This window comes from Triticum urartu, chromosome 3 (genome assembly GCF_003073215.2).
Source record: "Triticum urartu cultivar G1812 chromosome 3, Tu2.1, whole genome shotgun sequence".
Classification (NCBI taxonomy): Eukaryota; Viridiplantae; Streptophyta; class Magnoliopsida; order Poales; family Poaceae; genus Triticum; species Triticum urartu.
This window is the reverse complement of record NC_053024.1, coordinates 641,652,929-641,666,833: the sequence shown is the minus strand read 5'-3', so window position 1 is coordinate 641,666,833 and position 13,905 is coordinate 641,652,929. Positions and strand designations below refer to the sequence as shown.

Genomic DNA, 13,905 nt, shown 5'->3' with positions numbered 1-13,905 from the left:
AACTAAACCATGTCCGATCATCACGTGAGATGGAGTAGTTTCAATGGTGAACATCACTATGTTGATCATATCTACTATATGATTCACGCTCGACCTTTCAGTCTCCGTGTTCCGAGGCCATATCTGTTATATGCTAGGCTCGTCAAGTTTAACCTGAGTATTCCGCGTGTGCAACTGTTTTGCACCCGTTGTATTTGAACGTAGAGCCTATCACACCCGATCATCACGTGGTGTCTCAGCATGAAGAACTTTCGCAACGGTGCATACTCAGGGAGAACACTTATACCTTGATAATTTAGTGAGAGATTATCTTATAAAGCTACCGCCGAACTAAGCAAAATAAGATGTATAAAAGATAAACATCACATGCAATCATAATATGTGACATGATATGGCCATCATCATCTTGTGCCTTTGATCTCCATCTCCAAAGCATCGTATGATCTCCATCGTCACCGGCATGACACCATGATCTCCATCATCTTGATCTATATCAATGTGTCGTCACATGGTTGTCTCACCAACAATTGCTCTTGCAACTATTGCTATCTCATAGCGATAAAGTAAAGCAATTATTTGGCGCTTGCATCTTATGCAATAGAGAGATAACCATAAGGCCTTTGCCAGTTGCCGATAACTTCAACAAAACATGATCATCTCATACAACAACTTATATCTCATCACGTATTGACCATATCACATCACAACATGCCCTGCAAAAACAAGTTAGACGTCCTCTACTTTGTTGTTGCAAGTTTTACGTGGCTACTACGGGCTGAGCAAGAACCGTTCTTACCTACGCATCAAAACCACAACGATAGTTTGTCAAGTTGGTGCTGTTTTAACCTTCGCAAGGACCGAGCGTAGCCACACTCGGTTCAACTAAAGTTGGAGAAACTGACACCCGCCAGCCACCTGTGTGCAAAGCACGTCGGTAGAACCAGTCTCGCGTAAGCGTACGCATAATGTCGGTCCGGGCCGCTTCATCCAACAATACCGCCGAACCAAAGTATGACATGCTGGTAAGCAGTATGACTTATATCGCCCACAACTCACTTGTGTTCTACTCGTGCATATGACATCTACGCATAAAACCTGGCTCGGATGCCACCGTTGGGGAACGTAGTAATTTCAAAAAAATTCCTACGCACACGCAAGATCATGGTGATGCATAGCAACGAGAGGGGAGAGTGTTGTCTACGTACCCTCGTAGACCGAAAGCGGAAGCGTTAGCACAACGCGGTTGATGTAGTCGTACGTCTTCACGATCTGACCGATCAAGTACCGAACGCACGGCACCTCCGAGTTCTGCACACGTTCAACTCGATGACGTCCCTCGAACTCCGATCCAGTCGAGTGTTGAGGGAGAGTTTTGTCAGCACGATGGCGTGGTGATGATGATGATGTTCTACCGACGCAGGGCTTCGCCTAAGCACCGCTACGATATGACCGAGGTGGATTATGGTGGAGGGGGCACCGCACACGGCTAAGAGATCAAGAGATCAATTGTTGTGTCTTTGGGGTGCCCCTGCCCCCGTATATAAAGGAGTGGAGGAGGGGGAGGGCCGGCCCTCTCTATGGCGCGCCCTAGGGGAGTCCTACTCCCACCGGGAGTAGGATTCCCCCTTTCCTAGTAGAACTAGGACCCTTCCAAGTAGTAGGAGTAGGAGGGAAGGAAAGGGAAGGGAAAAGGAGAAGGAAGGGGGCGTCCCCCCTCCCTAGTCCAATTCGGACCAGCCCATGGGGAGGGGTGCGGCCACCCTTTGAGGCCTTTCTCTCCTTTCCCGTATGGCCTCTCCTTTCCCGTATGGCCCATTAAGGCCCAATACGAATTCTCGTAACTCCCCGGTACTCCCGAAAATGCCCGAATCACTCGGAACCTTTCCGATGTCCGAATATAGTCGTCCAATATATCGATCATTACGTCTCAACCATTTCGAGACTCCTCGTCGTGTCCCCGATCTCATCCGGGACTCCGAACTCCTTCGGTACATCAAAACACATAAAATCATAATATAACCGTCATCGAACTTTAAGCGTGCGGACCCTACGGGTTCGAGAACTATGTAGACATGACCGAGACACGTCTCCGGTCAATAACCAATAGCGGAACCTGGATGCTCATATTGGCTCCTACATATTCTACGAAGATCTTTATCGGTCAAACCGCATAACAACATACGTTGTTCCCTTTGTCATCGGTATGTTACTTGCCCGAGATTCGATCGTCGGTATCTCAATACCTAGTTCAATCTCGTTACCGGCAAGTCTCTTTACTCGTTCTATAACACATCATCCCGCAACTAACTCATTAGTTGCAATGCTTGCAAGGCTTATAGTGATGTGCATTACCGAGTGGGCCCAGAGATACCTCTCCAACAATCGGAGTGACAAATCCTAATCTCGAAATACGCCAACCCAACAAGTACCTTCGGAGACACCTGTAGAGCACCTTTATAATCACCCAGTTACGTTGTGACTTTTGGTAGCACACAAAGTGTTCCTCCGATAAACGGGAGTTGCATAATCTCATAGTCATAGGAACATGTATAAGTCGTGAAGAAAGCAATAGCAACAAACTAAACGATCAAGTGCTATGCTAACGGAATGGGTCAAGTCAATGACATCATTCTCTAATGATGTGATCCCATTAATCAAATGACAACTCATGTCTATGGCTAGGAAACTTAACCATCTTTGATTCAACGAGCTAGTCAAGTAGAGGCATACTAGTGACATACGGTTTGTCTATGTATTCACACATGTATTATGTTTCCGGTTAATACAATTCTAGAATGAATAATAAACATTTATCATGATATAAGGAAATAAATAATAACTTTATTATTGCCTCTAGGGCATATTTCCTTTAGTCCCGACTATTGTCACTTCGGGGTTACCGGATCATAACACATAATAGGTGACTATAGACTTGCAAGATAGGATCAAGAACTCTCATATATTGATGAAAACATAATAGGTTCAGATCTGAAATCATGGCACTTGGGCCCTAGTGACAAGCATTAAGCATAGCAAAGTCATAGCAACATCAATCTCAGAACATAGTGGATACTAGGGATCAAACCCTAACAAAACTAACTCGATTACATGATAAATCTCATCCAATCCATCACCGTCCAGCAAGCCTACGATGGAATTACTCACGCACGGCGGTGAGCATCATGAAATTGGTGATGGAGGATGGTTGATGATGACGATGGTGACGGATTCCCCTCTCCAGAGCCCCGAACGGACTCCAGATCAGCCCTCCCGAGAGAGTTTAGAGCTTGGCGGCGGCTCCCTATCGTAAAACACGATGAATCCTTCTCCCTGGTTGTTTTCTTCCCGAAAGTGAATATATGGAGTCGGGGTTGAGGTCGGTGGAGCGTCAGGGGGGCCACGAGGCAGGGGGCGCGCCCCCCACCCTCGTGGACAGGTGGAGGCCCCCTTGACATGGATCTTCCTTCCAGTATTTTTTATATATTCCAAAATAATTCTTCGTTGATTTTCAGGTCATTCCGAGAACTTTTATTTCTGCACAAAAATAACACCATGGCAATTCTGCTGAAAACAACGTCAGTCCGAGTTAGTTCCATTCAAATCATGCAAGTTAGAGTCCAAAACAAGGGCAAAAGTTTTTGAAAAAGTAGATACGATGGAGACGTATCAGTACCCTCTTAGACCGTAAGCGGAAGCGTTTGACAGCGCAGTTGATGTAGTCGAACTTCTTGTAGCTCCGACCGATCAAGTACCGAACGTATGACACCTCTGAGTTTTGCACACGTTCAGCTCGGTGACGTCCCTTGTCTTCTTGATCCAGCAAGGCGTTGAGGTAGTAGATGAGTTTCGTCAGCACGACGGCATGGTGACGGTGATGGTGAAGTGATCCTCGTAGGGCTTCGCCTAAGCACCGTGAGAATATGACCGGGGGTGTAAACTGTGGAGTGGGGTGCCGCACACGGCTAAAAATTGATGTTGTGTGTTCTAGGCGCCCCCCTCCCCATATATAGGTGGGAGGGGGAGAGGCTAGGAGGCTCCCAAGGGCTGGCCGCCGACCCCCTTGGGGCTTCCTTACCCTGCGCCCCCTGCCATATTTGACGGGGGGGGGGAAAGAGGGGGGGGAGAGAAGGAAGTGGGAATCCTAATGCACACTTGCCTTTCTCCCTTCCCCTTTCCTTCTCCATCCCTGGACGGCCCATATGTGGGGCGCACCAGACCCTTGTGGCTGGTGCGTTTCCCCACTTGGCCCATAAGGCCCATATCTTTTGCCAGGGTGCCCGGAACACCTTTCGATGAGCCGATATGTATCTGGTACCCTCCGGAACACTTCGGTGTCCGAATACTATTGTCCTATATATCAATCTTTACCTCTCGACCATTTTGAGACTCCTTGTCATGTCCGTGATCTCATCCGGGACTCCGAACAACATTCGGTCACCAAAATCACATAACTCATATAATACAATATCGTCATCGAATGTTACGCGTGCGGACCCACGGGTTCGAGAACTATGTAGACATGACTGAGACATCTCTCCGGTCAATAACCAATAGCGGAACCTGGATGATCATATTGGCTCCTACATATTCTACGAAGATCTTTATCGGCCGAACCGTTATGACAACATATGTTATTTCCTTTGTCCATCGGTATGTTACTTGCCCGAGATTCGATCGTCGGTATCTTCATACCTAGTTCAATATCGTTACCGGCAAGTCTCTTTACTCGTTCCATAATACATCACCTCGTGACTAACTCCTTAGTCGTTTGCTTGCAAGTTTATGATGTGTATTACCGAGAGGGCCCAAAGATACCTCTCCGATACTCAGAGTGACAAATCCTAATCTTAATCTATGCCAACTCAACAAACACCTTTGGAGATACCTGTAGAGCATCTTTATAATCACCCAGTTACGTTGTGACGTTTGATAGCACATAAGGTATTCCTCTGGTATCCGAGAGTTGCATAATCTCATAGTCGAAGGAATATATATTTGACATGAAGAAAGCAATAGCAATAAAACTGAACGATCATAATGTAAGCTAACGGATGGGTCTTGTCCATCACATCATTCTTCTAATGATGTGATTCCGTTATCAAATGACAACTCATGTCTATGGCTAGGAAACCTTAACCATCTTTGATCAATGAGCTAGTCAAGTAAAGGCCCACTAAGGACACGGTATTTGTTTATATATTCACATATGTATTTAAGTTTTCGATCAATACAATTCTAGCATAAATAATAAACCTTTATCATGAATAAGGAAATATAAAATAACAATTATTATTGCCTCTAGGGCATATTTCCTTCGGCATCAACCTGTTGCTACTATTTAAGTTGACTCGTATACTATTTAGGTCGACTCCTACAGGCATTCATTGATAATCTCACTACTAGTTATCTTTCATGTATGTTACATATTATTGCACACGGTCCAACACAATAATCTGCGGGGTAAGGGTACCTCCTCGCGCTATCCATGTTGATAGCATGTACTATTCGTCCGCTCGTTCGCGATTTGCTGTTGGCGATTCTTGTGCAGAGAGATTGGGTGAGCGTGTACTTCCTCAGATACACCTGCCCCCACTACTTCGTTTCCTTCCCTACGAAGATGACTTCGCATCGACTCCCATGTCTACCTCCTCCATGCCTCCCCTACCACCACCACCGCTTAGACACATCGGCTCCTCCTCTACCATTCTCTCAATCTGGATCCAAGGAGGTGGTTGGCAGGGACGCCATCGACCTTAGGGCTGAGGGGTGGCGACCATCCCAGATCAGAATCAGCTGGAGTGGCTCGAGGGAGACGTGGTCTGGATGGCGTTGCGGCATCCTCGCCATTCGGTATACGCGCAGCTGCGGCTCCTTGCCTTGGCAAGGTCTTCAAGGACGACAAGCTCGTTGAGTGTCTCCTCGACCGCTCCCCCAGCCCCACCTCCTCGAATTCGTATGTTCGTTCCCTTCCGTCCCGTGTCTCCCGTCTACTTCCGAGATTCGCATGCCATCTATTCGAGGATACGCCCATATGGACTGTTTGGTTTTGTTTCTTCTATCCAGGTTGCAGGAGTTCACGAGCTGGCACGACTGCTCTTCTACGACTTCCTAAAATTTTATTTCTTCTTTCCCTTTCCTTTCTTTTGTCTTCACCTGATTGATGTTGTATTATTCATGTGCTGCCGAATTTGTTTTGCAAGTACTTAATCTTGCTATGGAATGAGGCATCACATTTTTGCCAGGCTAGGGTGTCCAGGTACCTACCTTAGGCCATGGTTTCTTTTACTAGTTCTGTATAGATGTCTCTTACTTAGTTTGATGGTATGCACATATTGTTTGATGTCTCTTGGTTCAGGGTTGCTGTATTGGGCACACAAAAAACAAGGATGACGCATGGCACATTTCAGGTGTAAATCTATTTCATATATTGAAAGACATAGGTTGTTCCAGATAGAGTTGTATATTGGTGATGCCTTCTCATTGGTTTGCTGCATATGTAGTTACAGAGTGGGTCGCGCCTTTTCGTCAGGCATTCTCTGGTGCTTCCCACGGTGTCTCTCTCTGTTCTTATTGCTGCTGCACACAAACGACTGACCTTGCTCTGTTTTCTTTCTAGGTTCGACTTGTAGATAGGACACACATCATGGTTAGCTCTTTGGTCATCAACTGGTCCATGACCAAGGTATGTATTCACCACTGACTTCTCTCAGACATATGCATGCTCCTTGTAATCTAGGCATAACAGTTCTTCAGAAAAACTGTATGATCGATCCGCGAGGCGCCGCTGTTGCTATTAGACTAGCTGGAGATGTGGTCATCAACTAATGCAATGCGAGTATGTGATGATGATTTTGACATATGGATGTTGTTGTTCCAAGTTGAATTTCAAGATATTTGTGAGAGGAATTTCACACAAAATTGCTGCAGCTTAATTCACTATACTATTATTATTATTGCATCAGGGAAGGCGTGTATTAGTGTGGTGATAATATGTGTGCATTTCTTATTGCCGTATATTTTCCAATCATTCACTACAAACGAGACTGATCAGAGCATTGATACTTATGTAGTAGAAAAGAAGGTCGGCGCTCACGCTCAGGAAGGACATCTCAAAGTCAGTGCAGGAAATGACCACCGCCGTGTTCTCAGCGGAAGGGACAGAGGGGCACAGAAGCTGCTGACATCCTCATCAGAATTTAGTTCCAAGGAGCTTAGTTACTTAATTACCTCCGCTCGTGTATCTTCATTTTCATGTCGTCGCTGGATTATTATTATTGTTACAGTTCAGTAGTAGTCATTCTAGCTTGGCACCGCTAAATTTTATTTGAAATGTAGAATATATTAAAACAAACACAACCGTATATAACTTCTTGTGCATCAGGGAGGCATGCTGTGGAAGCAAAAGGTTGCAGGTTTATGCTAAGTGAGGGAGATATGGTGAAAGCAGCGAAAGGGAAAGACTACAGATTGCTGGATTGGGAGTTTGGGACTTTGCCTGCAAAATGATTGTCGTCCTGAAAGGCTAGGAGTGGGCACTCCTCTGGGTTGCTCTTTGCTTACATAGGCAACAAAATATATTGCACTTCTGCTAATCACAGTTCATCTCTACATTCTCAGTAGGTACTTTAATTGAAGGGCTTTTCTCAATTGTGATAGGAATAACCTGATAGATTCAAAAAATATCTATCTATTTATGTGTAACACCATGGTTTTTGGCCCCTGCTTTTTCTTTCTGCTGCTTCAGTTGATCTTGTTGGTTCTTTGCTCTGGTTTTTCTCAGTCAACTCATCTGGACTTAACCAACATAAAGCTAAATAAAAACCTCTCTCACTAGCTATATCTCTCTATAGGATAGCCTCACTTGCACCCCTACCCCAAAACCCTAAGATCATATTCTTTTGAGATATATGCCCTAGAACACCTAAGTTATGAAGCAACCACCACTTTAGTGCTTAGGAAAATTTCTAGATAATTATCATAATTTCTTTGGATCAAATATACTTCAGAAAAGTCCCTTGCTCCACTAGGAACTTTTGCATTTGAGCCCCTCTTCCACTTTTGCATTCTGACCCTTCTTTCAAGTTGTACAACAAGTACTAGCTAGAGGGGCCCATTTGTTCTGCAAATTTGCATACCCACTCACCCTAGTGACTAAACCAACCACACCAAATCTCACATCCTAACTCTAGTTCATTTGCACTTTGCAAACAACAAACACCTTTTGTCCAAAACCTTCTAGAAGAACTTGTACTCACCTCACTGCACCAGCCCCCCAACTGCAGCCGCACACATGCCTATCTTAGCCCCCCTAGCTACTGGACATAGCCAGCAGTGGCAGAGCTTCAACGCGATTTGAGAGGGGGCTAAATGAGTCTTAAATAGAGTTGAGGGGCCTAATCTAGTGTATTCTATTAAAGTTTGTTCAAATATTATTAAATATTACTATGTGTTTATACGAAGAAATAAATTTGGTAAGGGGGCATTGCCCCCTTTGGCCCTCACTAAGCTCCGCCACTGATAGCCAGACGCGGCCAAAACCACCCAGGTATCAGCACCAGGTGGTGACCGTGAGGTTGGCATGCACACATCACGTGCTCTGTGAAGCGCTCGTGCCCTGCCCATGCAGCCGTAGCCCAACTGCGCGTCCCTGGCTCCTCTGCCACGCGCAGCCCCTCCCTCGCTCCCCAAGCCCCTCCCTACATCGAGGCGGGCATCGGCCGCCCTCATCCTTTCCTTCCCACAGCGGGCACATCGGTCCCCGTAGCACTCAAACTCCGGCGGACCGGTGATGGGGAAAGGAAGATTGGAAGGCTCCTGGGAGGACCGCATGATCCAACCCCAAAGGGTCCGAGCGCCCGATGCCCCGACGCAATGGACTCGCGTCAAACAGATCCCGCCGTCGGTCGGGCGTTGTTCTCCCAGGAGCTTTGGAGTGCAATGCGGACGACTATTGCCTCATCCAACCCGCACGAGACGACAGACCAGTCGAGGGATCCGGACTAGTCAGAGTCAGGTTCGCTGCTCGCCATGCCGGAGAAGGCCGAAGATCGCCGGACGAGAGCTTGGGTGGAAGAGTGGAGTGGAAGGAAGTGGCTAGGGTTTGATCCAGGGAGCGGATGGGGACAAATACATGTGGGGTCCGATGGGCCAGCGTGAGCCGGAGCCAACGTGGTGGACGCGGCCGAGCCTTTCAATATTTGGGTTGGATATAAGGGGTGTCGGTCAACTGGGGCGTTTGAGGCTGGTTTGAAGCGCTCGTCTGGGCTCGGGCTTTTTGACCGGTCAGTGACCAGGCCGTCCGCCCGGATGTACAAGGTGGATGGCGGCGGCGAAGGAGGTGTACGACGTGGCGTTCGTCCTCTCCAACTCGTTTTTTTTTGCGGCAACCTCTCCAACTCGTTGATGGAGTACCACCTCCACGTCGAGAAGCCCGGTGATGATGATGAGTAGAGTTAGGTTTTTATTATGTTTTAAGCCAGTATGAACTGGCGCGAACTAGTAGTTAAAAAAATATAAATTATGTGGCATATGTTTGTTGAATTTGTTTTTATATCGTAAACAAAATTCATAGTAGCGCGGTTTGCAAGATACTACTCCGTATATGCTAGAGATGCTGCAAGCTAAGCGAGTAGAGTAATTCTTTGCCGTCCTGGTCTGGAATCTGAACTGATGGATCGAGTCACGGCACACCGGCGCACGAGTCGTGCCTTAGTGACGGAGTCCGTACTGCCCCACAACCGGCCAGGAACCAAACTCCAAAAGTTCCAAAGCTGGTTGGGTCCATAGGGCGGCGCTGCGAATGCAGACCGCAGCGGTGCAGCGACGGATCGGAATAGGATAGCGCACTGGAAGGATGCAGCTCGTGATGGACGTCGTGGACCACCACAACCACGGGTCAGATGTGATCATTCGATACTACATAATGCTCTCGCGTTGCGTCACGCATGCTATGGGGAAACTGCACGCCGATCCTATCTCAATCTGCCCCTCCTCTCCGTGTTCTGGCCACATCCATCTCGCCCTAGGTGGAAACTGCCCGCTAGATTTGGCGGCCATTATTGATCGTGCTTAGCCGTAAGGCCACTAGCTTCCCAGTGGAGTGTTCACCAATCAACACCGATCAAGATCGGCGCCCACTCCCATTTGCGTTAGGCACCACTGCATTTGCATAACTGCAACGACTGCAGTACATCCGTGACCGAGTGGCACGATCATCGCCGACCGGTCCACCAGCCCACGCGAGCTCGATTATGCATGCTCTTTTTTTTCTGACGGTATCGATTATGCATGCTACCAGGACTAAAAAGCCTACTTCACTTTGGGTATCCACTCGTCCCCCTGTATGAAGCTGGCGACGCTGTAGACGTCGACGCGCTCCTTGGGCACCTGGCTGCTCCACGCCACCCTGCCGCCTCCCCGCCCGCCGGCGCCAGGGCCGGCGCTATCATACTCCCCGTAGTAGAGCGTCTTGAGCGCGAAGTCGCCGCTCCATGGCATCCACCCCTCGGGCCGCACGATCTCAGCCATCGTGCACCCGACGAACACCGTGCGGGAGTACTCCTTCCACGGCCGGCCGAGGAACACGTGGTGCACGCCGGGCTTCTGCCGGTAGAAGACCATGTACTCGTCGCTGCCGTTGACGCGGCAGCCCCGGAGCACGATCCCCGTGGGCTGCGCCGGGTCGGTGCGGCCCTGCGCCGTCAGCGCGTCCGTCTCGCCCTTCTCCGGCCGCAGCTGCCGGGGCAGCACGACGAGGTCGCTGTCGTGGAGCACGGCGGCCGAGTTGCCGAAGACGAAGTCCACCGTGCCGGCCACGCGGCAGCGGGTGTAGAACTGGCGCATGGCGTGCACGTACAGCGTGTCCTGGTGCCCCAGCAGCTCCACCGTGTCCAGCACCGTGCGGTCGCCCGTGGACCGGAACGCCACCGCCTGGTGCGCGTCCGGCCCCGCCGTGTTCGCGATCGTCAGGTCGCGCGCCATGAAGCCGTCCGCGAGCACGCCTGGAAATGAATGAAAAAGCGCAAAGTTACGACATGGTCGATCACTGTGCTGGTCGAGAAAACTCGCGGCCCGTGACATGTGGGTCGCAGATTCGCCTGACAAAGTTAAAATTGTGGACCGTGATGCGACTTTTTCTCTGTGATGAAAATAGCTCGCCGTCCGGACTGGAGTATTGTCGAAGCGTGTTTTTCTTCTTGCTTGATAGGGTTGCATAGAGCACGGGAAAGTTCAGTGTTTGTCTCACCTAGGACCCGTGGTCGGCGTCGGCACGTCGCATTGTCGCTTCCGCCATGGAAGATCGCCGCCGCCGGTCAAGTTAAAAATCTTAGAAATAGACTGGTCGTTGGTTTTGTTTCGGGCCGCTGAAATCATCCAAAGTGCATGTTTTTTTGAAGTCTCCAAAGTGCATGGTTGGGTTGTCATTTGGGTACCTAGATCACCGCATATAGCTTTGTTTTGGGGGATTATTTTTGCCATTTGGCCAAATATTTCCTCCTTAATAATACTAGCTGATCCAAAAATATAATTTGCTAATAGCGTAACTGATTGTAACGCACAAAAGGTACGAATTGATTGTCCAGATCAGAACAAACTTGACGGAAAGCGTTTTAGGTGCGGACAAAGAGCGATGGGGCGGCCGGTCGATCACGAGCGGCGTCTTTAACGCCACCGCATTCATTTCGTGGACGTAGTACGTGTACGATCGCAGTACAAACTATGCTGGCAAATCCATCGGTGTAGTACGTACGTATACGGTATACCCCCACATAAATACGTACAGATACGAAGGAGTAAGTGCGTGTGGCGACGCGTGTACGCACCTACGGTGGCCGTGTTGAACGTGGACACGCCGGGCGTGTCCGCGTTGAGGTCGCCGGTGAGGACCGTCTTCCCCATGCCGTCGCCGACCAGCACCAGGTTGGTCTTCTCCCACGGCACGCTCACCGTCTCCTTGTACACGCCTGCCTTCACGTACACCACGAACCTCTTGCCCCCGTTGTCCGGCGCGGCCGCCACCGCCTCCCGCACTGTCCTGTAGTCGCACCCGGCGCCGCACACCGTCGCGTCCGCGGGGAGCCCCTTGGGCACGCCGAGCGCGTCCACGTCGGCCCCCGACGCCGCGGGCGAAGGCCAGTACCCGTCGCGCTCCGTCTGCGGCGGCGCCCAGGCGGACGTGTCGTCGCCGTACCGCTTCAGCGCGGCGAGCATGGAGATGTAGTTGCTGTTGACGGTGATGGTGTCGTTGAGGTACGCCATGGCATCGTAGATGGTCCGCGAGAAGTTGACGTACTTGTAGGCGGACCAGCAGTCGTAGAGGTGGAGGAGCGAGGCGGAGGCGGGCATGAGCGCCGACGGCGAGGGCGGCGGCTCGAGGCGGTGCGAGGAGAGGGAGAGGGCGGTGAGGCAGTTGGTGGCGGCGGTCGTGAGGTTGACGTTCTTGGAGGAGGCGAGGACGGAGCGCGCGGTGGAGACGGCCGGCGGGAAGCGGGCGCGGAGCGCGGAGAGCGTGGCGCCGAGGAGGTCGGAGGGGGAGGACGCGGCGGTGACGTTGGCGGCGGAGAGCGTGGCGACGCAGGCGGGCCGGAAGCGGGTGGCGTTGCAGGCGAGGAGGACGGGGAGCGGCGCCGCGTAGTTGGCCGCCGGAGGAGGCGCCTTCCGGGGCGGCGGCGCCGGGGCTTTGTGGTGGTGGCGGGAGGAGAGGGCGAAGGGGAGGTGGAGGAGGAGGAGGAGGGCGAGGAGGCGGAGGGGAGGAGGCATTGCTGATGGTGGAATTGTGCGCAGTGGAGTGTGTGTGTGGATGGCCGGCGTTGTGGGGGTTTGGGGTTGGTTATATCGGCGAGAGAGAGAGAGGGGGCAGCGCGCTTGGTCAAGGCTTGGACTGGGTTGGGGAAGAAGGATCGAATTAATAGGGAAATATATTTTTATGACCAATTATAAAGTCGTATTAAAGCTGCGACGTAGAGCGAATTAATGTACTGCAAAAAGAAATCAAGAAAGATCCCACACAAATTGCATACTGGAAAGTGATTTAATCTGACGAGAGTTTATTTCTTTTTTGTATGGATTTACTCATATTTGAAGTCTTTATCTAACACAGACGATAAATGTCACATGTGTGACACGAAACACTCTGACTAACGTTTTTTTACAACTAAAGTTGCCATCAGGAAAAAAAAACCAACCCCCCCCCCCCACCCTCCCTCCCACCCAAAAAAAACTAAAACTTGTCATCCAAAAAGAAATTGTCATACTTGATAACTAAACTTGCCATCCTCACGTCACTAAACTTGTCATAAAAAATGTTTGGAGTTGCCATGTGTCCGTGCTACACGTGTGTCACTTATCAGGGTCATTATCCATTATCTAATTATGTTGAGTTCATCCATCATTCTACCCCTCTCTCCATCTCCCTCTCGTTCATGTAAGTTGTGAGTGAGGTCAGCCTTGTGCTTGATTATGACCACCCTTCTTCCTTCCTCTTTCATTGACGTTGTCCACCGGAGAAGGATGAAAGGAGGGTGTGTCCGTGCATAGTGTTAGGATCCTTATTTTCATACTTCTCTTTATGAGGCGGTCAAATCCATATCTTCCCTTGTTCTTTCGCAACCTCCCCTCCCTCTCATCCATGGTGATTAACGTGAGGCGAAAGTTTGAATAAGCCCAATAGGTGACTCTTATGTTGGCACCTTTTGGTCAGAACCATGGCGACGTGTTTGCTTCGGTCGCCATAGTCCTCACAACCCCGCACCTTTTTTCTTTCTTTGAGAGTTTTTTCTTGGTGTCCGCCGGCTGCATTGGGGGCACTTCGATTCTCTCTCCGGGGACTCTCCGACTCGCGTAGTTGCAGGCGAGGAGGACTAGGAGCGGCGCCGCGTAGTTGGCCGTCGGAGGAGGCGCCTTTCG

The 13,905-nt window shown here is 49.8% G+C and overlaps 1 protein-coding gene and 1 long non-coding RNA gene across 5 annotated transcripts; one reads left to right on the top strand and one right to left on the bottom strand.

Moving 5' to 3' along the window:
- The first annotated feature begins 5,466 nt into the window (after window positions 1-5,466).
- LOC125545613 lies at window positions 5,467-7,743 on the top strand. Of its 4 annotated transcripts, XR_007300108.1 has the most exons (6): window positions 5,502-5,953; window positions 6,064-6,256; window positions 6,356-6,407; window positions 6,501-6,539; window positions 6,617-6,682; window positions 7,071-7,743. It is a non-coding gene; the product is annotated as an uncharacterized LOC125545613 (long non-coding RNA). The 4 variants fall into 4 exon arrangements; XR_007300109.1 differs by having other exon boundaries at window positions 5,467-5,957; window positions 6,356-6,539; XR_007300106.1 differs by having other exon boundaries at window positions 6,356-6,539.
- A 2,359-nt stretch (window positions 7,744-10,102) lies between these two features.
- Window positions 10,103-12,921, bottom strand: LOC125547085 (probable pectinesterase/pectinesterase inhibitor 51; the record flags this gene model as incomplete). Its single annotated transcript, XM_048711104.1, has 2 exons — window positions 10,103-11,000; window positions 11,823-12,921. Coding segments are annotated over 2 exons (1,791 nt in total), but the record flags the coding sequence as incomplete, so codon positions are not given.
- Between the last annotated feature and the right edge of the window lie 984 nt (window positions 12,922-13,905).